At 34.5% G+C, this 27,194-nt stretch overlaps 1 protein-coding gene across 1 annotated transcript; it reads left to right on the top strand.

The window, feature by feature from the left end:
* The first annotated feature begins 559 nt into the window (after positions 1-559).
* LOC121383451 (protein mono-ADP-ribosyltransferase PARP15-like) lies at positions 560-26,057 on the top strand. The gene is made up of 16 exons (XM_041513503.1): positions 560-666; positions 2,715-2,785; positions 5,888-6,112; positions 8,485-8,700; positions 9,613-9,730; positions 11,137-11,201; positions 12,047-12,274; positions 13,275-13,484; positions 13,642-13,699; positions 15,540-15,595; positions 16,664-16,894; positions 17,508-17,726; positions 18,412-18,472; positions 18,878-19,041; positions 19,834-20,008; positions 22,888-26,057. Exons 2-16 carry the CDS (start codon positions 2,744-2,746, stop codon positions 23,172-23,174), a joined length of 2,355 nt encoding a protein of 784 aa, XP_041369437.1. The 5' UTR covers positions 560-666; positions 2,715-2,743; the 3' UTR covers positions 23,175-26,057.
* The last annotated feature ends 1,137 nt before the right edge of the window (positions 26,058-27,194 follow it).

Genomic DNA, 27,194 nt, shown 5'->3' with positions numbered 1-27,194 from the left:
GGGTTGCCCACCCCACATCTAAAATCCTGGCTACGCCAATGAGCAGAGGTGGGTCTAGACTGGCGATCGAAGTTTATAAGGGGCCCGAGCCATGCTCAACCATAATAATATTGAGAATTTTTATTTTTTATATATATTATTATTATTATTCTGTCCTTTTTTAATTTGCATTAAAATGGGATGTCATGTTACTATATATTCAGAAATTTTAAATTATAAATTTTATTATAGATATAAACGTCTTTCTTTCTTTATTTATTTATTTATTTATTTATTTATTGGGTATAGTATTTCCAGAAACTAAGACATCACAAGCCATAGTGACATAAATACTCGATTGACAGCCAATCTGATTAAAATTAGCTCTACTGGTTGATTGACAGTGATCCTGAAACTACCACACGGAAGACCCTGCAACATAGACTCGTTCAGCTGCACCAGTGATCGCAAGCACTCGCTAGACTGGCTTTTGCGCTTAACGTTAGATGAATGCGTTATCTAGAAGAAAATGGTACCAGTCATATTGTTCGCGTGCGCTCGGCCTGCTGAACACAACCGACACGCAATCGCGATATCGAAACCAAAACTAGCATTCAACGAGGGGAATCGCATACATTTCGTCGTATTGAACAACGAAGAGTGTTCATGATTAAAACAAGACTAACGGTAAGTTTTGGCTTTGCTCACTATTTAATATTTTGATTTGATCAGTAATGTTCAGCTGTGTGAAACCTCGATCATTAACTGTGTACTGTCTTTACCTTCAGGGTTAGTTCATAAAAATAAACTCGAATGTAAATGTGCATTTACATTCGAGTTTATTTTTATGAACTACCTTCAGGGTATAATCGGATATGGTCAATTCCTGGAAAAGAAAATTAAAATTTAATAATAGGCCAACTTGTTCAGACTTGCTTATAAACAGTATTGCGCAGAAATCGGTTCTACCCCTTTTAAAAATTATTTCCCAACGTGAATACTTAGTTTCATTTTGTTTAACGTTCACTGTTATTAATATGTAATTGATATAAGACTGAAAAAACACTTTGCTTGTGTGTCATATTACATGTTGAAAAAAGTGAATTATAAAGTAGGTAAAAAAAAAAACTAACAAAAAACAACATTATTTTATGTGGTAAATTGATCACTATAACACACAATTATTGTTTTTAATAATTTTCTTGCTAATATTAAACAATATATGTCAAAATTATGATTGTTTGGGTAATTGGAAAATTTGTTTTGCCTAAATTGGTGTCATAATTTTACAATTACATCCTACTTTTTTACTTATTGAAAACAAACAATCATAATTTTACCCAGATTCTCGCCCCTCTAAAATTGTTATGTTCATCAATACACATCCCCATACACACTGTCCATGTCATTATCACATAAATGTTATGTTCATCAATACACATCCCCATACACACTGTCCATATCATTATCACATAATTGTTATGTTCATCAATACACATCCCCATACACACTAATCTGTGTCATTATCACATAATTTGACCAATATTATTGGATTTTCCGTTTGTATTTTTGGTAATAAATACTAGATAGAAAATCATTTGTTAATGACCAAAATAGTACTGATTGACTGCATTTTACTTCATAAATTATAATGAGGTATATATATATATATATATATATATATATATATATATATATATATATATATATATATATATATATATATATATATATATATAATACAGTTGTTACAGTGGCGTAGCATGGCTGTGGCCACTGGGACAGTTGCCCTGGGGGCAAAATTCTGGACTGGTGAAAGGGATTCGGGGAGGCACAATACTTGCCATGCCCCGGGTGCTGGCAACCTACACTCTGCCACTGGTTTTGAAACCTATCTAACAAGTTGTAAGATAAATGGTATCAACAGACACAAATGTAGTATTCTATTTCTTACATATCCTTAAACAAAATAAGATTTAAAACCAATTTAAACATACTTTCCAAGTAAAACTTATTTATGTGGTTGTGCCACAAAGTATTCAGTTTCAGGTTAACTTAATTATATCTCACAAAGCTATCAATTTCTATTGTGCCTGTTTGATTGGATGGTATGGCTGAAGTGACCAGATCATCACCTAGGAACAGCCAGTACATCTTTAAATTGATAATACACAATAATAAACCAATACATTTACAAATATATTTTCTGTTTACTGACTTAATAATACATTTCCTTTTTGTTCTTTTTGGTTCATACAAAATAATTTCAATTTAAATGTAAGCATTGTATTTATGATTATTACATTCATATTGACGTTTGCTTACATCAGTTGCATTTACTAAAAAAAAACATTTTTAATTGATCTTATACCATATTTATAAATTCTTCACAAGTTAAAAACTGTCTTAGTTTATTTACTTGTCTTGTATAAAGCTGAACTCATTTTCATGTAGTTTGTGTAATATTTGGATTTATTATTTATAATTACATGTATTTTACAGTAATATATAGAGGTTATTACCAGTGTGTTTCCATATTGTCAATATCATATATTAGGAATAAAAATTGTATTATGAGAGCCTCTGTACAAAACATCTTTTCATAATTGTTTTTATCAAACATGACAGTTTTCTTTTGAGTGCATAAAAGTATGGGAAATTTTGAAATGATTTCAAAAATGCTGTTGTGTTATTTGTTTAGATTTTATTATCAAGAATTTATCATTTCTTTTCAGATGTTTACAATGTATTGAACAGCCTGGACATGGAACTTGTTCTAAAGAAAGACAGCATCGTTAATCAAAAGGTTAAACGATTTTACATATTATAATTAGTGTTGGGCAATCTAATTAAAATTAGCTCCACTATTACATGTGGATCTAACAGCAGCCCATTGGAGGTCATGTCCAGTTGACCTTTCATTCTACCAATCAAAACCTTACTTGCAAAATCATGCCAGTGATTTAAAAACATTTGGGATTATGCTGAGGGTATACGAAATGATTCGGGTGAATTATGAAGTATGCCAGAAACTAATTGCAATATAAAATTTTATATAAAATTCGTTTCAAGACAAAAAAAAAGAAAAACGTGATGGTATAGCCATAAAATCTGTTTATACTAGTATACAATTCAGAGTTTATTACTGCACTTTTTCCCCTGTTTTTTCAATGTTGAAATAAACCAACAAGTTCGCCAATTGCATAAATAGTCTCGCCCAATATTTTTAGTATCTGTATGCTCCCGAATAACAGGTGAAGCATAATTGGTCGATATTTAAATTGTTATTTATAGATGAAATGTCACCTGGACATGGGAGTCCACGCAATGCTGTTAGATCTACTGGTGGTAGACCCAGTAGAGCTAATTTTAATCAGATTGAGTGTTGGGAGTCCTATGAATTTGTGATCCCTCATCAGTTGAATACACAACTAGTTAAAGGTTGTTTTGTGATCCCTCATCAGTTGAATACACAACTAGTTAAAGGTTGTTTTGTGATCCCTCACCAGTTGAATACACACCTAGTTAAAGGTTGTTTTGTGATCCCTCACCAGTTGAATACACACCTAGTTAAAGGTTGTTTTGTGATCCCTCACCAGTTGAATACACACCTAGTTAAAGGTTGTTTTGTGATCCCTCATCAGTTGAATACACAACTAGTTAAAGGTTGTTTTGTGATCCCTCATCAGTTGAATACACAACTAGTTAAAGGTTGCTTTGTGATCCCTCATCAGTTGAATACACAACTAGTTGAAGGTTGCTTTGTGATCCCTCATCAGTTGAATACACACCTAGTTAAAGGTTGCTTTGTGATCCCTCATCAGTTGAATACACACCTAGTTAAAGGTGTTTTGTGATCCCTCATCAGTTGAATACACAACTAGTTAAAGGTTGTTTTGTTTAATAAGACCACTATAGAGCACATTGATCAGCTATTAATCATCAGCTATTGTATGTCAAACATTTGGTAATTTTGACATATTTTTAGACCGGCAACCCGCTACATTTTTCCATTAATAGGAAGGAGTACTTTATTTGCACCATCCCATAGACATACCACAGCCTTTGATATACCAGTCGTGGTGCATTGGCTGAAATGAGAAATAGCCCAATGGGCCCATAGACGAGGATCGATCCTAGATTGACCGTGCATCATGTGAGCACTTTATCATTGGACTGTATCCTGCCCCGAATACACAAGCACAGTAGAGTTCTGTTAAAAAAATCACATAAGTTAGTGTTGTTTCTTGTTTTATCCTTTGCTCGCCACACTAGCACTACTGCTAGATTTCTTTATTGCAGCAAAAATGGTATTTTGCCATCGATACAAAGGGTCTTTTTGACTGCAATAGTTTTAAATTATAATTTGCATTAAACAAGAGATTCTGTAAGTGCATAATAGAAGCTGTAACATATATGCAGGGAACATTTTAACCAGTATCCAGTGTTCGAAATAAGCACTTGTCCGTTTGTCCTGACAAGTGAAAATCTGCTCGGACAAGCAAAAATGTACCTCAGTGGTTGTCCAGTGGACAAGTAAAAATGTTCAATGCAGTTTAATTTTGAGAAATCAAAAATACAATCGTTGTACTTGAATAAAACAAAACATTTATTTGGACAAGTGAAAATATTGCTGGACAAGTAGATTTCTTGATGTTCTTGTCCGGTGGACAAATGAAACATTCTGCTTATTTCTATCGCTGGTATCACTTCATGATTCGCTATGCAAGTTTCAGAGATCGCTACACAATTTTAAAACATTAAACAGTTTTGCTAATCAATGTTCAATTCACCTGAAATATCACAAGTCAATATTTTGAAAACAAAATGTTCCCTTGTAAGTAACCTGCCTTTAACATATATAATAAGGTATCTCTGCACAAGAGAAATTCCAAGATGTTATTGCAGCCATGGTCACCTCACTGTCAGATGCTTTGTCTACAGAGGAGAGCCGATCTTGACCACGATATATGGTTCTAACTCCATCTGTAGGAGGACTTCAAGATGGACTAGGGCGGGACGTAACTCAGTGGTACAGTGGTCGGTCTGGGGTCGATCCCCGTCGGTGGACCCATTGGGCTATTTCTCATTCCAGCCAGTGCATCACTACTGGTATATCAAAGACCGTGGTATGTGTTATCCTGTCTGTGGGATGGTGCGTATAAAAGATCCCTTGCTGCTAATTGAAAAAGAGTAGCCCATAAAGTGCCGACAGCAGGTTTTCTCTCTTAATATCTGTGTGGTTCTTAACGATATGTCAGACGCCATATAACCGTAAATAAAATGTGTTAAGTGCATTGTTAAATTTTAAAAAAACAAGAAAACCCCCAGATGGACTTGTGTTAGACACCAAGTAGAGTTCACTCATTTAATGGCTTCCAAGATAGACACCAAGTAAAGTTCACTCATTTGATGGCTTCCAAGATAGACACCAAGTAAAGTTCACTCATTTGATGGCTTCCAAGATAGACACCAAGTAAAGTTCACTCATTTGATGGCTTCCAAGATAGACACCAAGTAAAGTTCACTCATTTGATGGCTTCCAAGATAGACACCAAGTAAAGTTCACTCATTTGATGGCTTCCAAGATAGACACCAAGTAAAGTTCACTCATTGATGGCTTCCAAGATAGACACCAAGTAAAGTTCACTCATTTGATGGCTTCCAAGATAGACACCAAGTAAAGTTCACTCATTTGATGGCTTCCAAGATAGACACCAAGTAAAGTTCACTCATTTGATGGCTTCCAAGATAGACACCAAGTAAAGTTCACTCATTTGATGGCTTCCAAGATAGACACCAAGTAAAGTTCACTCATTTGATGGCTTCCAAGATAGACACCAAGTAAAGTCCACTCATTTGATGGCTTCCAAGATAGCTGACTTAAGTTGTGCATGTTATTTTTCAGGTTGATGTAATTGTAAACTCGACCCCGCCAAATTTAAACTTGTCCGATGGAGTGGTATCACGGGCCATACTGGAAAGAGCGGGAGACGCCATACAGCAGGAGTGTAATGATCAGTATCAAAGTGGGATCAAATCTGGAGAAATCGCCGAGACAACTGGAGGAAGCCTGTCGTGTCAAACAATATACCACCTAACTTTACCGGATTGGTCAGATCAAGGAGATATGGTTAGTGCAGTTTACAGTGTAAAACACTATACCACCTAACACTACAGGGTTAGTCGGATCAAGGAGATACGGTTAGTGCAGTTTACAGTGTAAAACAATATACCTCCTAACTTTACAGGGTACGTTAGTCAGATCATGGAGATACGGTTAGTGCAGTTTACAGTGTCAAACAATATACCACCTAACACTACAGGGTTGGTCAGATCAAGAAGATACGGTTAGTGCAGTTTACAGTGTAAAACAATATACCTCCTAACTTTACAGGGTTAGTCGGATCATGGAGATACGGTTAGTGCAGTTTACAGTGTCAAACAATATACCACCTAACACTACAGGGTTGGTCGGATCAAGGAAATACGGTTAGTGCAGTTTACAGTGTCAAACAATATACCTCCTAACTTTACAGGGTTAGTCAGATCATGGAGATACGGTTAGTGCAGTTTACAGTGTCAAACAATATACCACCTAACTTTACCGGATTGGTCAAATCAAGGAAATACGGTTAGTGCAGTTTACAGTGTAAAACACTATATACCACCTAACACTACAGGGTTGGTTGGATCAAGGAGATACGGTTAGTGCAGTTTACAGTGTAAAACACTATATACCACCTAACACTACAGGGTTGGTTGGATCAAGGAAATACGGTTAGTGCAGTTTACAGTGTAAAACACTATATACCACCTAACACTACAGGGTTGGTTGGATCAAGGAGATACGGTTAGTGCAGTTTACAGTGTAAAACACTATATACCACCTAACACTACAGGGTTGGTTGGATCAAGGAGATACGGTTAGTGCAGTTTACAGTGTAAAACACTATATACCACCTAACACTACAGGGTTGGTCGGATCAAGGAGATACGGTTAGTACAGTTTACAGTGTAAAACACTATATACCACCTAACACTACAGGGTTGGTCGGATCAAGGAGATACGGTTAGTGCAGTTTACAGTGTAAAACACTATATACCACCTAACACTACAGGGTTGGTCGGATCAAGGAGATACGGTTAGTGCAGTTTACAGTGTAAAACACTATATACCACCTAACACTACAGGGTTGGTCGGATCAAGGAAATACGGTTAGTGCAGTTTACAGTGTCAAACAATATACCACCTAACTTTACCGGATTGGTCAAATCAAGGAGATACGGTTAGTGCAGTTTACAGTGTAAAACAAAATACATGTACCACCTAACTCTACAGGATTGGTCCGACGAAGGAGATACGGTTAGTGCAGTTTACAGTGTAAAACAATATACCTCCTAACTTTACAGGGTTAGTCAGATCATGGAGATATGGTTAGTGCAGTTTGCTCTACTTTAGTGTAAAAATTAAATGTGTAAATTCTTCTTTGAGGCGTGAATGAGGTGCCTTTTTTACGGTGGATCTTTTTAATTTTTAAAACTATTTAATGTCCAATTTCTAATTTTTTTATCAGGTATATATACATAGCATGCTCCTTAATTTATTCACAAATTACACAGTATGGATTAACCAACTCACATGTAATACAAAACAAAAAACTGTTTTGGACTCCTACTTATAATTTTAAAAACCTAACATTAAACTCCCATAGCACAAATGAATATGCACGTTGCATATTGAGAAACTGTCGGTGAAAACTGGCAAGAAATGGGGAATGATAAGTCTAGAAAACTGTCCAGCTATGAATATATAGTATTTCTAATTCATAAAAAAAAATTTAGAACATGAATTAAATGAGTGAATGCTTTCATGATCCACTTTTACATGCTTGTCAGGAGGACAAATGCATGCAATGTGTTTTATAGTTTACCCTCAAAAAATTATAATGGTGAAATAGTGATTTCCCTAGAAATTTGGCAAGGCATGCTAGACCAGTTTTGGGGCATTTTCACCATTTTCAGGGCACTTGCTTTTCATTAAAAATACACAAAAATTAATTGAAATAAACATTAATGTAATTTATGTGCTTGCTTTAATAAACGAATGGCAAAAGATATAAAAGGCATATTTTAATAATTAATAATACCTTTTTGGGTGTTTTATAAAGGCAATCTTAGAATTAATTAGTGAAAAAGGCGTGTTTAATCTCAGGGCTGCATGGTGCTCATTAAGGCAAGATGGTGCTAGACTATTGAGGCATGGTGCTGCACCATGCTAAAACAAGCTAGGGAAAACACTATGATAGTACTAGAAAATATTTTACTGACTCATCATTCTATAGGGTTTTTTTCTGATACTGATGTGAAAACACAATCACTTCTTGCATGGTACTTGCTAAAACTCTCCCAAAGTATTGATATTCTTGACATGTGTGTCAGAAATCTCACCTACATGAGGAATCTCTTTAGAAACTGTTATTCTATTTTTTTTTTTTTTTTTAGAAACTGGAGGAAGTGATCACAACATGCCTTGAAAAAGCAGACGCAGATGGACATTCTTCTATTGCTTTTCCAGTACTAGGAGTTGGGAAACTCAAATATCCACCAGATGCTGTTGCAAAAATCTTCTTCGAAACAGTCATAGGATTTGCAGAAAGAAGTCCAGGTTCCCTGCAGAAAGTTGTAGTTGCCATTTTCAATTCCAACGATGCCATCAAGGTGTGTGAGAGAGTATTGTTGTTATTACTGAATATGAAAATGTGTCATCTCATTGCATACATGTACATTTGGGTAATAATATATTTGTAAACCGTTAAGTGGTTGTATAAAATATTTAGACTTGATTGACATATAGGCTACATATATATGTCATATCAGGGTTTTTTTTTGGAGGGAGTGGGTTTGGTTGTTTAGTTTTTTATCCCATTTCCCACTTTCCTTTCACTCCTTTGAATTCCATCTCATTTCTTCCCGATCTGGCAACTCCTCCTATCTTTCAATTTCTTTCACTGTCCACCTCCACATCCCAGTTCTTGCCTCTCCAACCGCAACAGGTACTTGTCTCTTGTGACTACAGGTATCTGTGCCACACACCTGTCATTGCACATCCGTTTTTAGCTGTGGACTTAGTCTGACCACTTCGGAGAGTGTTCAGTAGTTATTTCTGGCATTGTTAAGAGACTTGTAACCACCTACTATACACTCCTCTACTACCAGCAGTCATTAGAACTAGTCATTTGGCAAAATAATTCATGCGACATATTGTTAATGGCTTTCTCGTTCTAGCCAGTGCACCATGACTGGTATATCAAGGACATGGTATGTGCTATCCTGTCTGTGGGGTGGTGCATATAAAAGATCCCTTGCTACTAATTGGAAAATGTAGAGGGTTTCTTCTGAGATAATATTTCAAAATTACCAAATGTCTGACATCCAATAGCTGATGATTAATAAATCAATGTGCTCTAGTGGTGTCATAAAACAAAACAAACTTTAACTTTTTCTTAATGGCTATTTATACGTATATTTACTTTGTCATGATTTTGCAGCCATCCTTCTCTTTCACACTACAGAGTTCACCAATCATGGTTTGTCTGAAATAGTTCTGTGCAACAATATGTTTTATTGCAGGCATTTGATAATGAGCGAAAAAACCACTTGTTTGAAACAAGAATTCAGATTAATGCAAGGCTTGACCAAACTATTCTTTCAAACTCGGCTCGAATGCGTTTCCAGCCATTGTCATTAGGTAACTATTCTGGTTGTAAATTTTGAACAATCATGTAGATATAGCTCTATTTTCTTTATCTGCACTAGTAAAACGAATACAGGGATCACAAACATATTTATACAGTATAACCTGACTAGGGATCACAAACATATTTATACAGTATAATCTGACTAAACCAGACTGATCGAATCGGAATCCTGTCAAAACCGACCAAGTTTTACGGTCCCCAATTTTTCTAAAGTCTAAAATGCTGCCCTCTAAACAACGGATCCTGTGTAAATCAGATAAATATTAGGTCCCCAGCGTGATCTGGTTTAGACAGGTTTCACTGTATACGTTTTTGTTCTGAGTGAACACAAAATTTTGCCAAATTATTTATTAAACTTTAAAAATGGCAGAAAACCAGGTATTTTCTAATAAAATGTAGTAAAATTATTTCGCCAACTTCAAATAAAATTTGCCAATTGTTTCTAAAGTTCGCAATTGGTGAATTTGGCGACTGCCAGAGCTAGCCCTGATAGTTGTTGAGTTATAGGCTAAAATAAGATGATAAAACTTCATCATTATCTAATGCTGCCAAATTCTTCCACACTATTAGGGCTATATAGGCTAAAATAAGATGATAAAACTTCATCATTATCTAATGCTGCCAAATTCTTCCACACTATTAGGGCTATAGGCTAAAATAAGATGATAAAACTTCATCATTATCTAATGCTGCCAAATTCTTCCACACTATTAGAGCTATAGGCTAAAATAAGATGATAAAACTTCATCATTATCTAATGCTGCCAAATTCTTCCACACTATTAGGGCTATAGGCTAAAATAAGATGATTAAACTTCATCATTATCTAATGCTGCCAAATTCTTCCACACTATTAGGGCTATAGGCTGGGGTGGGTGGGGGATGGTTTGGATAAACACAAAGCTGAGTTTCAAACAGAAATGTATACAGTACAGTGTTGTAAGTGGAACATTGATATTAATTATTAATTGTTAATTAACAATATAAAAATACTGGTACACATTCATATTCCCATTCAATTATTACATGTAGTACATACACATACACATGCACATACACATACAGCTCAATACACATATACCATTTTTTTTTAAAGCATTATAATTAAAAATATATATAATATTGACAAATAATTTGTTTTGGTTAATTTTCTTTTAAAAAAATACTTATCAATTATTGACTGTCATTGAGTGCAATATCAGGTTTTATGGACTGTAGAAATTGATATTGACCAAGGTCAATATTAATTTCTTCGGTCCATAAATAGAGGCCATTTCTTGTGGGTTTTTTAATATGATTTTTATTCATTGTTTACGGAAGGTCATGTGACTGATTTTCGACCAATAAAAATACAGATATATTCTCATTATGTAATACTGGTTTTTATATCTTTGCAGGACAGACTAAAGGTGCAAAAAGACCAAAAGTTTCATACGTGGTGGGCAATATAGCCAATCAAAATGTAAGACAAAGCCAAACCAAACTGGCGCTATGAATATTTATACTCATGCAATCATCTGTTAAGTTAGACACTTTTCATCAAGAGTATTTTGTTGCTGTAGCCCACATGACACAACGTAGAAGTGTCTAGGTTTCATTTATCTTCTAAATAAGACATTGATATAATCATACTGATAATAATTTATATATACAGTTGTATATACGTGTACGTGTATATACAAACCATATGCATAGTGCTATAGATGAAAATGTTTGTGTTTGTTGAAAAATGCATTATATAATGTGAAAATTATACATTCACTTTGAATAACCCATGTTGCTAATGTAGTGCCACAAATGTGTTGAGCTACAGATGATAAAATTCCATATCAGTATTATCCAGTCCAGTGTAGGGAAGAGTAGTAGCATGTCCCTCATCCCACTAAAGAATTGTAAGATTTACTTTGTTCTACTATATACTGTAAAAATAACCTTTGAAAATTTCCATCTAAACCATTGCCGTCTTGTCATTCAGATGTTATGAGATTGTGTTTGAGGCAAGTCAAAGATATTTTTTTTACAAGAGAGTATGCCTTCACTTGTGTTCTAAATGATTTACCCATTTCAAATATAGTTTTGGGATTGAATTGCATGTTCTCAGCAAATTCCAGTTTTAAAATATGCAACCTCCTATCAGTTTTTATTAATTCATTTATTATAGCCTGCACATATTTTCCTATTTGATTAAAAAGCTAATACAAATCTGTATGAGTACATTATACTATACGCTGAATTTTAAAATCAGGTATATGTTTTAAATAAGCCCATCCAACGGTAAACTCATAATTAATAATGATATATTTGTAGGCAGATGTGTTAGTGAATTCCACAATACCCAGCTTGGATTTGACTAGTGGACCAGTAACCAAGGCGATACTTGCTGCAGCTGGACCTGGCATCCAGCAGGAATGTCAGACGAACTACCCCAATGGCATCAAGAGCTGGGAGGTGGCAGTGACCAGTGGAGGACAGCTGAAATGCAAGCAGATATACCACACAACTCTTGTAAAATCTGAGTGGTCCGACATCAAACAGGTTAAATAAAACAGTTCCTTCCTTCAAACAGGTTACTGACAGTATATAGTGCACGCATTATTTCCACAGTATTAGATCATTACAGCAAGTCTTTCTCCAGGGGCAGGTCATAGCCCAGTGGTAAAGTGCTCGCTTGATGCATGATCGCTCTGGAAACGATCCCCATTGGTGGGCCCATTTGGCTATTTTTCATTCCAGCCAGTGCACCACGACTGGTATATGCTACGCTTGAATTAAAACTGGCTGATGACTCGTGTGGTCAATAACTGTCTGCCACAAACTGTTTCATTGGTTTCATAAAAGCAGTACTGCATTAAGTCAATCACAATCTTTTGTTAGGTAGAACATCACAAAGTTAGATGAATGGTGAGGCAGCAGTATGGAACTACTTTGAAGAGCCATTCTCTACGCTTTCATCCATGATGATTCCCCTTGAGCTGTTTTGCCCAAGACTAGGAAAGAGGATAAAACAATAACCAGTTAATGATGTAGGTTATCAGATATATTCTGTTCAGGGTAAATGAATAATTCCACTTGGCAAGCCTCCGATGGCTCCCCATTCTTACCTTCACAGAATAAAGCTGATAGCCTACGTCATTATAACCTGTTATTGTCATTATAACCTGTTAATGTCATTATAAACTGTTATTCTGTACTTGTACATTTTCTGTCATAATTACTCTGCATTTATATTTGTTACATGTTTATTTATTTTGTTGAAATAAATACTTCCATTACTCTGTGTTTTATCATTATTAAGTACATTTTCTGTCATAATTACTCTGCATTTATATTTGTTACATGTTTTTTATTAATTTAAATGTTAAAAAATTTTTAAACACAATTTATGTTTAGTACGTAAAATATGGAGGGAGGCGAAAACGTTTGGAAAACAATTATTAATACAGTTTTTATACATTTTAGTGAATTTCAACTTCTAAGATGATATTGTTTTGAGCTACATATTGTTGTTTTTTAACCAAATGTTAATTTATTTTAGAATTATGAAGGTCTAATCAAACGTTTGTTGGACACAGCTGAATCTGCAAGCCTAGAGTCGATAGCATTTCCTGTGTTGGGAGCTGGTGTACTGAAATACCCCCCTGATGAAGTGGCAAAATGCATGTTTGAAACAGCTTTGGCATTTCGAGGAATACATCTGAAAACCATCATATTTGCAATACATCCAAAAGATGAATCTATTCAAACGGTAATATAACAATATTTTCATCAAACTGATAATCCATTACATACGCAAGTAAATATTAAATTGTGTATATACAGAAAGTGGCATTTCTTTGTTATCATATTAAAAATGGTTCCATTTTCAGTAATGAGTCTTCACATCACCTCATTTTATTTTGCAGGCATTTAAAACCGAGCTGAGAAGACGTATAGATTTGAATAGAAGTGTTAAGCCCGCAGGTAATCATCTAATATTCTGGCATCAATACTAAGTATATGTAACTGTAAAGATGAAAATTAAAGACTAATCAAGGAAATGGTTTCTTTGACACTTATTAAAAATCAAGTTAAACTGAAAACCTGGGGTTGTACTTTTTGTTGTTATTTTACTCCTCCTACTTGTAGGTCACGGTCTTACAAGTAAAATACAATTAAAATTATTATGCCTGTGTGTATCTTTCTGTATGTATGTATGTGATGGATGGGTGGATAGAAGCTATAGGGCGTTGATCGGTAGGGGACAGGGAGAGACATCCCCTCCACAATTTCCAGCATGATGGGGGGGGGGGGAAGGGGGTACAGCATATCATATGTTCCTCCTCCCACTTTTTCATTTTAGAATAAATAAATATTTGCTGGCATACAGTATAACTGATCACCATTTCACCTAGAGGTGCCAGACCTTGAGTTAATCCTACACTAGTCTCTGGTAGTAAATCATCTTAATTAACTATGACTGTGTGTGTGTGTGTGTGTGTGTGTGCATTCGTGAGTGTGCATGTGCGAGTGTGTGTATGTGTGTGTGCATGTGTGTGTGAAAATGTATATTGAGAGAGACAGAGACGAGAGAGATGTGCTGATTGAGGTGCCATTGAACTAAAGTACTGTCGGAAATAGAATAAAACAGATTTTCGTCGATTATTTCTTTCATATTAAACTGACAAGTAAATATTTTGTAAATATCTATTTAATGATACTCTACCTAATTTAGCATTAACTTGTTTGGGTTCTCATTGAAGTACAAGGTGGTGTTTACTCTTAAAAATAATAGAAAGATGTCAGTAAACAGGTGAATTGTGTACTTTATTGAAACAGTCTATAACATATTTTGATCGACATACATGTCAGTTTCATTTACCATTAAACACACTTTTAATTTAAAACTGCAAGTTATCCAGTATTTTGAATGAATTGCAGCATAAATTATTACTTATGATCATCATATTTAGTGATATAAATTCAATATAAGTACATTAGAAATTTACACAATTGTGCAACCACTTAAAGGTGCTATATCATAGTTATATGTGAGCATCTGTTTGTGATAAAGATTCTCCAATACAATGTATTTTCTACTAGTAGATAAAATTATTTTGTTAGAATCATTTATAGGCATATAGTTGTAGTCTTTAAATTTTAAAGCAAAATTTAATTTAAAAAACATTATTTGCAATAGCTGTTATGCAACTTGGAGATAGCACCTTTAATACATAGCACCTTTAATACCAGTATAATAGATCACACACTCAGAATGGTTTTTGACAGTTTTGCTCAAAAGTTACTTAGAAATTTCTACAAATATTTTGTTTTGGAGAGGGATAGTCATCAGAGACGGTCCCTCACATATTGCAACAGCAATGAATTTGACACATGTCAATAAAAATTGGTTATAGTCTGTTCCAATAAAGTGCACAAATCACCTGTTTATTGACATCTTTCTTTTAATTTCAAGAGTAAACACCACCTTGTACATCGATGAGAGCCCAAACAAATAAATGCTAAATTAGGTAGAGTATCATTAAATAGATATTTACAAAATATTTCCTTCAGTTTTATTCTATTTGTGACACTACTATAGTATTTTTTTACTTTTCTCTTCAATTCTCCCATCTCCATTTTAAAATTATAATCTGTTTAAACACATTATTTGAAAGAAATATGGTATACTTCTTACTTCTGAAGATATGAGTATGTCAGTTTATCAATGACGATATGAAAAAAGTATCCCAAGCTAGACATGAAATGTTCATTCATGAAATGTTTCACATTCCAATCATTTTATTAAATACTTTTCTTCCAGGCCAAGGTGCAGCATTCAGCATCAGTCTGGTGAAAGATGATATTGCTCAACAAAGGGTAAATAAAACAATCCAGTGGTAACAGATAACGAAACGTGGCCACTTGAACATGGTCAAGTCTTGATTATTATTATGTGTAGGATGAGAGTTTTAACCAATCATCCCCACCCATTTAAGAGATCAGTGCACTTTTGACCAAAATACATGTACTAAATGAATAGGTATAACTCGACTTTCAAAATACTATATCCATACCTGTAAAAATGCATGTAGAAATTCCAAAATGACAATATTTATTTTAAAAACATGCAACCTTTGCATACTTCTCTTTAAGTCAAGTGTATGGAAGACGTATTCTTTTTTCCCCTCTCTTTTGATCATTATTATTTTGTATTGTTGTTTTTCACAAATATTCTTTGAACAAATTCTTCAAAACTGGTGAATTGCATGTCACGGAATGCAAGAAAAAATGTCACTTTTTAAAAAAATCCTGTCTTGTATGTTGCTGAAGTTGAGGTGCTCAAATTAACAGAACTAATCATACAGTGAGGCATGATAACTTTTGAAGTGTGGAGTGAGACCATATTCATTGTGGCCAAACTACATAATGGTAATATTTTGCAGACAGGAAATTTGGTCTTATTCCAGAAACAATGTTCATAAGATTTGATCAAAATGGACATTTGAAAGGTATTCTTTCTATCGCAGTTCTTTTGTGTGGCAGTAAAGTTATTTTTGAGATTAGCCTGAGCAACTTCCAAAGTTGGAAATCAATGTTATAGATGCATGTGAAGAAGTTGGAATGCAGGTAGTCAAAATGAGTAGGTGTAAAATTTTCAAGTAGTTATGACTCTGTAACAGTTTTTATTCTTTTCATGCTACATTGCCTTAAACTAATGATAGAAACATGACACCTTCATATAAAACAGAAAGTTATCAATGTTTACTCAAATTCAACCTGAACGTACAAATATTAAATATGTATTAGCATGTTACATTTTAAAAGTGTAATTTGTATGTAAAACATCTTCCTCCGAAGTACATTGTATATGATTTTTATACTTAATACTATGAAAACGTTTACCAAGCCTAATTCTTGATGTAATTTGTTTTTTACATTGTTAAGGTGGATGTCATTGTGAACTCAACAACTCCAAACCTCAACCTTCTTAGTGGACCGGTCACCAAGGCCATAGTCAAGGTCGCTGGTGATAGCATACAGCAGGAGTGTAAAGACAAATATCCTAATGGAATTAAAGCTGGTGAAATTGCCGTTACTGGAGGTGGAAACCTGCACTGCAGATTTGTTTATCATACAACACTGGACAAGTGGTCTCCAGATGAAAAGACTGTTACGGTATTTTAATTTAACAAATATACAGTGAAACCCATCTAAACTAGACATCCACAGGACAAAGTACAATATCTTGGTTTATGGAGTACTTGCATGGTCTAGAGAGATTCTGTTCTGTACTGATATTTAAAAAAGAGACTGTGAAAAACATTAGGTTTTGATGGAGTTCAGGTTACTGAGGGTCCAATTTTGAGGGTTCACCATGAGTGAGTGTGTGAGTGTGTGAGTGTGAGTGTGAGTGTGAGTGTGAGTGTGAGTGTGAGTGTGTGTGTGTGTGTGTGTGTGTGTGTGTGTATAAACACCCATCATTAATGTGGGAATATTGAAAATATTGAGATGAAATTTTGAAAATAGCTTTTACATACACACATGTATGTACTCTTACAGAACAAGTTTATAACAAAATTTGTTGGGGCCCGGTAGGGGACATTTATTGCTTTAGCAATACTCCTAGAATGCTTGTTTTTATTTGAGATATTATATTACATACAAACATCCAAATAACTACCCTGATTATAAATGTACAAATTAAAATTCCAGGCAATTAGAGTTAGTTTAGATGTCATAAAATGTTTTGAAAAAAAACAATGATTCATATGATCTTCTGTTACTACAGGCTTTGAGAAATCTAATTGCAAACTGTCTCTCACAAGCGGCCAAAGATGGTCTTGCCAGTATTGCATTCCCTGTGATGGGGACTGGTGTTCTCAAATATCCAAGAGATGTTGTCAGCAATGTTATCTTTGAGAGCTTTGACAGTTTCAGCAAGAATCATCCAAACACCTCACTTCAAGTCAAGGTGGTTATACACCCAAACGATGTGGAAAACTGGAGGGTAAGTCATTGGAAATAATACAAAGTTAAAGAAAGAAAGAAAGGAAGGCTTAGGTATACAGTGCAGCACACTTCACTGTGAAGGGCTAATTTTACAATAAAGTCAAGTTAAAACCAGGACAAAAACAATGTTTTACGGAGTTGTTGTCAATATATCTGAAGATGACACACTTTTTTTTCATTTGCAATAAAGGCCGTTTTAATTCTATACAAAATATTGAAAATTTTGCATTATAATTATTACTTTTCAGCTCAAAAGAAAAAACCCCGAACCATTGAGTTACTGTAACTCCCTTGAATTGTGACATAACTCATGTTATTTTCCCCACCTGCAATTGTGTAGTCACTAAGTGTATATTCTGAAAATGAGCTACACTGGTATAATTATCATTAAAATTCATATATTGATTGCAGTTCATGAAAATATGACTATACAAAAGGTATTATTCGTGGCAATACTAATATCGATCTAAATATGAGCAGTGAAAATTTTGGTATGTTGCAGTTTGTTGCCATGTGGGATGGGGAGCATGGAAGAGCTAGGTCACATCCTAAATCCACCCCGTTAACTCAACATACTACTGATAAAGTGTACTAGTGAGGACATATTACATGGATTGCTTTTTTACAGGTATTATCATTTAAAGAGAACCGTTAACTAACTGAAGTTTTGTTTTTTATGCCAGGTGTTTACACATACTGAACAACCGAGTGATTCTCGTGAGAGCCAGGGTGCTGCTGGGCCAGGTACTTAGTAGTTGTGTGAAAATAGGAATGAAAAGTTTACATATATGACTGATCACTGATTATTAGTTTTCAGGCATCTTTTGTGTAATAGTATACATGTAGTGTTATGCTTTGATTAAGAGAATATAGGTTGGTCATTCCAGGTTAATTCATTCAGAGGTAGTTGGGTGAAATATGTGCAGCATTAAACCAAAATGTTCAAAGGTATACCATACAATATCCAGTAGTTTTGAAGATGTAACCCTCTATACATTCCTGGGGTGTGCATATGGTGCATGTTTCCACCCCCACCACCACTCCCAGGTAATATACAGACATATGAATGCATGCAGGCACCCACACACATTAAACTTTTCACTCTTACAAATGAGAAGATAATTACTGTAATAACTGATAATTTTTCAGAAGAATCTTTTGAAGGACAGTTCCAGCAGATTCCCCAAGAGTGGAGTCTGATGGGAAAAACTGATTTTTACAAACTAGTTCAAGTGCTACCTGGAACTACGGAATATCAAACGGTGGAACAGAATTTCTCCAGTAGTCTCCAGCAAGCTGTTACAATTGTTAAGGTACATGTATAACACTCTATTACTGTTATTCAGTGCATAAAATTTAGCACAAATTTATTTTGTCCTTCATCTGTCAGTTATGTAAAACCAATATCAACATAAACAATGGATCGTTCATGCAATGTTGGCTAATTTTATCACTGTTTTTGGAAGAAAATAATAAAGAGAACGGGCCTACATTTTCGGTGTCAGAAAGATACAATGTATCCATTTGAAATAAGCAACGCAGTCAATACAAAGTCGGCACTGAGGTGATACAAAGTCAGCGCCGTCTTTAGATATCTTGAAAAAGTTTAGTAATTTAGTTGCATGTTTCCTTTGATAATTTAGATATGTGCACAAAATCATATGCCATTCGAAAATTAAAGGGACTGTCCTAAGTTTCAGCCAAAGCAAGAGTTCCACCAGACACCCACCCCCACCCCCAACAAAATAAACACTACTGAAGAAAATTGTTTTTGTAAACACTAAAACCACACAAACAACCTTTCGGTTGTTGGAAAAATTCTAATTTTATGCCACGATTATTACAGAACAAACATCTAACTGTGCTTGAGATTCAGTGAGATGATACTGTTGAGGTGAAGCAATTTGTTAAATACTGAAGAATGATGTCATGAACAACATTGCTTAAAAACAAATTTGGAAAGTATTTAATGTTGAATACTAAGTTGCACACTCAGTTTAAAGACATTCCTTCTGGATAGTTTTTTTATGGTTGATATTTTCATGAAATGTATATGTTATCATATTATTTGTGATATTTTATTTTAAATTATCCATTATTTGCAGATTGAACGGATTCAGAACAAGACCCTGTATTATCAATATTTTGCAATGAAAAATCGATATGAAGTCCAGAACCAAGGAATACAAAATGAGCGAATTCTTTGGCATGGAACATCTTCAGATGTGATCACCTGTATCAACACATATGGATTTAACAGAAGTTATTGTGGGAAAAATGGTATGTTAGTGATCATAGTAAGCAGAATTTGTTACTAGTACAGACAAGAACATGTACATCTAGAAGTGTGCTTGTCTGCCAGTATTTTCAATTGTCATCTCACCTGTCCCTATGAGCCATGGGAGCTTATATGATGGCATGGCATCAGGAGTCCATCAACATTTCACATTTTCACATTCTTCTCAGGTTCTATCAGGCAGGTTTCTACCAAACTTTTCATGGCCCAGACCAAGTTTTGTTATGTTTTGGGCTGATTCGATATCCAAGATGATACACTGACCTCTGATTGACTGCAGCATTTTTTGACTTCTTAAGTTACACCAGGGCCCATGCTTATAAAACTTAAAGTCTAGACTTTAATAAAGTCCAGACTTTGACATAATGCTATTTGAATGGCGTTGCCATGACGTTAAAATCTGGACTTTTAAAAGTCTAGACTTTAAGGTTTATAAACACAGGGCCAGATGTCAACCAAACATGGTTCAAATGATCCTCTCATGGCTCTAACAAAATGTTGTTATTTTACGGGCCTATTCAAAATCCAGGATGGCCACCCTGGCCTCTGATTGGCCGAGTGATGTTTTACTTCTTTGATTTGAACCAAAGATGATCCAAATGATCTTCTCATGGACCCGTAAAAGTTGGTATTTTGTTTACTCATTCAAAATCCAATATGACCACCATGCATATTTCAAACAAACTTGGTACAAACAATTTTCTCATGGCCCAGAGAACATGTTTTTATTTTTGTTTGATTGTTGAAAGTCTAATTTGGCAGCCCTAACCTCCATTTGGCTGAGAGATTTTTGACTTGTTACACCATGTAGATTTCAACCAAAGATGGTACAGACGACCCTCTCATAACTCACATAAAGTTTCAAATTATATGTTGTGATAAAAGTGGATGTTTTATTGTTTCAGTTTACAATACATATGTATGCACATCTTAACTTGTTCATTTGTTATGTTAATGTCAAATTACTGGTCACCAAATGACCATCTTTGATATATCATTATTTCTATCAGTGCTCTACAAAGCAAGTTCAAATTTACTCTTCCCTGGCCAGTAAAGTATAATATTTTAGTCGCCAGCCACTTATATTTAGTAGCCAGCTAATATATACTTGTCATTAAATTGATTCATCTGCCATTTTATGGCACATTACTAATGCCGTAATTGTTATTAGGATCACATTCGAATGAACTCGTGAAGGGGTAATTCCCAGTTGTTAAATAGTGATTACAAGTTACTGTTTGTGTCCGGTTCCACTAAAACAGTGAAGGACTAAAATAGTGAAGGACTATGAACTATCATTATCAAATTCCGTACCCAATAATTTTATTAAACGAAATTAAGTGAATTACTATTTTAATGGCACTGCTAAGATATGCATTTAAATTGCAGTACTCATTAAAAGTTAAATAAAAGCATTGTGATAATAATTACCAGGCTTCAACGTGTTACTAGTAGTTACCAATCGGCTGCCTTACCTTTGGTTTAAATATTTATTTTCGTCACATACTGCCTTGTAAATCTATAAATACTGTTTTGTAAATAGTTGTGTCTTTAAAGCTATCTAAAGTCGAGTCATAAAAATATAAACATGTTTTCATCCTCCACTGGTGAACATGACTTCCAACGTGATTAAAACATTCACGACTGGAGACGTCGTTATCGTGGAGGGACCCGTTATCACGATAAGCATGACACGATTGGAGCGCAGCATAACGCATATATAAGTCGAGATTTAAAATAATTAACGTTTGAGTTTGAAACAGACAAGTAAAGACACACAGTGACTCAACAATCTCATTTTAATACATAAATAAAACCTAGCTCTAAATGGGACAGGACCGACTTGGTCCAAAACTGAACTGGGGCCGAATTATTTCCAAACGCTTGAAATTCAAGTTAAGGGAGATAACATCATAACGAAGTATTACCTCTCTTAACATCACCATTATTCATAGTCCGATTAACTTGTCTCAAACTTTTATTTTTTCAACAAACTACCCATAGAAAACACCTTTTATGGAAGACAAATTGCTACTGGTCCACTATGTTTTGTTTACAGATTAAAGTAAAATTATTGGACAGTCGCCAACTGGCAAATGTGATTTCATTTTTTATATGCCAGGGAATGTTTTTAGTCACCATGGCGAGTATTTTACTTGCTTTGTAGAGCATGTCTATGGTTCACCTTTCAGAGGTATAGTTAAGTTAATATCAGGTGAGTAATCCAGGCCACATGGACCTCTTGTTAAAATAAGTGCTTTGTTTTGTTAAAGTACAATAGCAATGTTTTCAATTAATCAAAATGAAAGTGTTTTTTAAATTGTTACTTGCAGACCTTTTGCCACAGGTTAAAATTATGAAAGGTAAAATGATGTAACCTAAAATCAATTAAATTAATGAATACATTTTATTTTTTAAAGATTATAGTAAGAAAATGGCTTTTTAAAATTTGTCAAACTACATGAAATGCAGCGTCCAATTTCAAAGATTTCAAACCCATAATCACTTAGTAGAAGCACTTGATTTATTATGTACTGGTGCAGAAAGCCTAACTTGTCAGATATATGTAATTACTGAGTTATATTTTGCTTGTCCAAGCAGATTTTACTTGTCAAGATAATGTAACAAGTACTTATTTCAAATGAGGAATGTAGTAAAATATACAATACTGGTGTCCAGCAAAATCATCTAAAATTCAAATGAAAAACGAAATTGCTGATCTAATTAAAACAGTCCCAAATTACATGTAACACACACATTCCTCCTGTTCCAGCATTCTTCTAGGATCCACTATAATACTTGTTTTTAATGTTGCATGACATCTTTAAAAAAAATAAAGACATTATTTTTGTGTATTTTTCAGCAACTATGTATGGTCAAGGAGTTTACTTTGCTACTAATGCATCATATTCTGCATCTGAGAGATATTCTGTGCCAGACAATGATGGATGTAAATACATATATCAGACCAAGGTATTAACTGGAGAATTTACTGCTGGAGACAGTTCCTTAAAGGTTCCTCCAGTGAAGCCAAATTCAGAGTCCCACATTAAATATGACTCTGTAGTTGACGATCCTAACAACCCTTCCATCTTCGTCATTTTCCACGACACCCAGGCTTATCCACAATATCTGATAACTTTCAAATAAAATTGTAGCAGAATGTGAAAATGTTATTATGTGGGAGTCTTTGTTGGGTAGTATTAACAAGATCAGAGTGTGAAACGGAAAAACAGAATTATGCACTCATTCTGCTAAGGATTCTATAAAAAATTATACTGAGGGATCTTCAGAACACTGCATGTATAATTATAATGGAATGACCAGTAATATAAAAATTAAACTGTCTTAAATATAGAATGTGGCCAATTAGCAGTTACATTTGAATCCCGTTGGCTCGAACCCTGTCGGTGCTTGAGAAAGTGTTCGACCCATCGGGTAGTTCGACCAAACCATTAGATCAACAACGTGTAAGTGTAACTTGAGACTTTGCTTTTAGTTCAAGCATTGCGCTGTATTCGACCCTTCCGAGTATGACCCAATGAGATTCTACTGTACTTACACTTTGGATTAGCATTTTTGCTCTAAATTCATACAGTAATTTATGATTTTAAAAGTGACTTTCTAAAGGAATTTTCTCAATATTTCATCATGCAGTATATTATTATTAACATCAAAAGGAAGGAATTAATGTTTAACAAAACTTCAGAAAAAAACATTGACTACTATGTGTCAAACAAATTATTATGTGAACAGTATATAAAGCTGTGAACAGTTACATACCTTAAAGACCCAATGACAAACATGTAAGCAAACATAAAATGGCAAACGTTTGTCAAAAAACACAAAAAATAAAACAGACACTCAAAACAGTGTGTAGAGCTGTGTTCAACAAAACAACAAAAAATCATTAAACTACACTAAGAAACACCATAACACCAAACTATCAAGACATGGTTTTACAGACAAAAAATTTTTTAAAATGAAAAATAACCCACATGTATTATAGACTTTGAATGCATGACGATGTACATTATCACAGATGCTTATAGAAACAATTTTTAAAATGTTTAAGAAACACTAGAAAATGTGTGCTGTAGTAGCCACTCCCGTGGAAAACTAGGAGACTCTTTGCCACCCCTTCATCACAAAGAGGACCAACACATCTATAGCAACATCCACAGGAGTGTAATGAGAGACTTGGATGTTTTTGTTGGGACTTCAGTGTTTCTGCCAGAAAGACATTTTTGGGTATGGTGTATGGAATTGAATGCATCCACAGCCAACAGGGTGTGGGGAGCCTCCCCCAGAATTTTGTTTTTTTTTAAATTTGGGTATGGTGCCATACCCGTTTTACCCTCTGGCAGAAACCCTGGACATCACATAAATCCATGGTATAGATGATAATTATAATGTGACGAATGGTGGGAGACGGTCAAGACCAACATGTACATAATGTTTTAAAAATGCACTCATTTTTTACTTATTAACTAAATAAATACAGCCATCATGACCAATTTGTTCTTTTACAGGTTTGTTTAATCATGTATTTGTTATCAATGAAATAAATCCAAAACAAAACTGAAAACTCAATAATGTTGGTCAAATTATGTCATTGTGACAGTAAAAAGTGGCAGAGACAATATATAATTCTACAGGAGGCAGTGCATGTTCTTTGCTTTACTTTTTGCAAAATGTTATATGTGGGGGAAGGGTATTTTAAAAATGCCAGATTTTGCTACATGTATATACATAATTGTTGAACATTGCCATATTATATATTATGTAAACCGTAATAATCATTTTTATTTTATTTTATAATGATAATATTGTTATTAAATATCTTGTTCATTATGTATTTTCTTGCAGTAGGTTATTTTTTAAATATCTGGGTTTTTCTAACCAGATATATTTAAAATAACTTTTAAGCTTAAAACACTTTTTTATTTGTTTTTTAATGTTAGAATTATAAAATAGCAGGCCTCCCAGCCACATATTAAAATATAGGAAATATAGGAATTTGCATACCAAAATATAGGAGTTTTATAGGAATTTTGAAGTCAAATATAGGAGTTTTATATGAAAATTTGGACCGATTATCATGATTGTAGGCATTTTACATGGATTTCTAAAGACATTTACATTACTAATCATTAGGTGTGTTCATTTATGTCCTTGCCTTCTTACTGTGTATATATTTTAACAGTTGAATAATGGCAGTTGACCTCTTATAATTACTGTTGCGTGAAGGATATAGTTTGGAACCAGATGTCAAACACAATTATTTATAAGTATATTTTCCAAATAATTATTAAATGGAATTTTTTTTTATATAAAATAATAAAATTCCAGGATTTTCCAGGGGGTTAATTCATTTTTCCAGGAGTTTTAATCACTTTCCAGGATGAAATTAAAATTTAAGCACTTTCCAGGGTTTTGCAGGATGCGTGCGAACCCTGTAATGGTATGTTCTTACCTTACGTATGTACACAAGATACCATCTACTACCTCAGCAAATATATACCAAGGCTTGCCAGCAGTCCATGCCGATATCCAGGATACTTTGAAAGTTGGTACATCTTTTATCAGTAATACACCCTCCTCACCTCATCAGGTGAGCAGGATCTTGATTGGCACTTGATACAGATCTCCCACATTCAAAGCATCTTCTGAATTTCTGACAGGCTGGCTGCCTTTCACTACAAATATGACTCGGTAACATATTTTATTCATCGGCATTCATTGGCATTTTGGCAAAGCAGTTGGGTAAAATATAGAAAATGAATCTCAATATAGGACTTTTATAGGATCCTGTAAAAAAAATATAGGGAACATAGGAGGTCTGGGAGGCCTGAAATAAGTCTTGACAGTCCTAAAGTTACTAATCCTGTTATAGAAACCAAATGTTTTACGAATGGCTATAATTATAAAATTTTACAATATATGTCATGAGTGCCATTATTAATTACTGTTTGTAGAAATTTATTTTTTGAAGATGCATGTACTCAGAAATTTATACATTTATTTATGGTTGTTTTGTTTTGGTTTGGGTTTTTTAACATGCTGGTAGACTGTGTGAAATGTCAAATGATTTTTATTTATGCATGTTTGCGTGCTAGTCTGTTGATAAACTGGATCATCATAAGAAGAAATTAATCCATTAAAATAATAACTATGAGACTGCGACAGCCATAACTGTTATGAAAATCACCAAACTGGAAAAAGTTACACACTTTATTCAAAGAACCTGTCAAAACTATAGGAATAAATTGTGATGAAAGCAATAGTGTCAGTTAATAGTTTATCTATATATTAACCATTGTCAACTTTTGCTTTACGACCATGTACCTTATGCATCCTGTGTCTGGCAATAAAAGTTTGGTGATTTTTTAAAACACAAATTGCAAGTCCCCAGCTTACAAAACTTTAAAGTCAATCTAGACTCAAGTCTTTAATGACCAGCTACATATATTTTTATTTCAATTTATTTTCGTACTTATATCAAATTAAGGTTCAAGCATGCTGTCCTGGGCACACACCTATTTGGGTTTGTTGTTAATTGTTAGTGGTTAATGAGAGAGAAGAGGGTGTAGTGGCTTTACACCTACCCATTAAGTCATTAAAAATTGCTCTGGGTCAGAGCCAGTACCGGGCTGCGAACCCTGTACCTACCAGCCTTATATCCGATGGCTTAACCATGACACCACCGAGGCCGCCTAAATCAGCCTTTTACAGGCTATGTGTGCTGTTTTTAATTGACCACAACAACTAATTTTGGGTGGTCCATCCCCCACAAACTGCTTATGTCACTGAATGTCATACACCTGTTCCCTTTTAGTACTTCACACCCTACCCCACAGCCGTATTAGCGCACAGGTCAAGTAGGCTTAGGCCTAGGGTGCCAAACTTTGGGGGTGGGTAGGCGGCAAAATCTTCCAATATATATCTATATATTCTATTATTATACAAAATGATACTTTTCCAGCATGTAGAATCTACTCTTTATGCCAGATCCATCCGCCCTCCCACCTCCCTTCCTCATGTTAATCCACATATCCCTAAGCTTTTTTTTTGACATAGTAGTAGAATCTACTTTTTATTCTATGGATATGATCATCCACACCATCCACACCACCCACCCCAGCAGGGGGGGGGGGGGGGGGGCACTTG

Source organism: Gigantopelta aegis, chromosome 10, assembly GCF_016097555.1.
Source record: "Gigantopelta aegis isolate Gae_Host chromosome 10, Gae_host_genome, whole genome shotgun sequence".
NCBI classification, from domain to species: Eukaryota; Metazoa; Mollusca; class Gastropoda; order Neomphalida; family Peltospiridae; genus Gigantopelta; species Gigantopelta aegis.
This window is presented reverse-complemented; position numbering and strand designations above follow the sequence as displayed.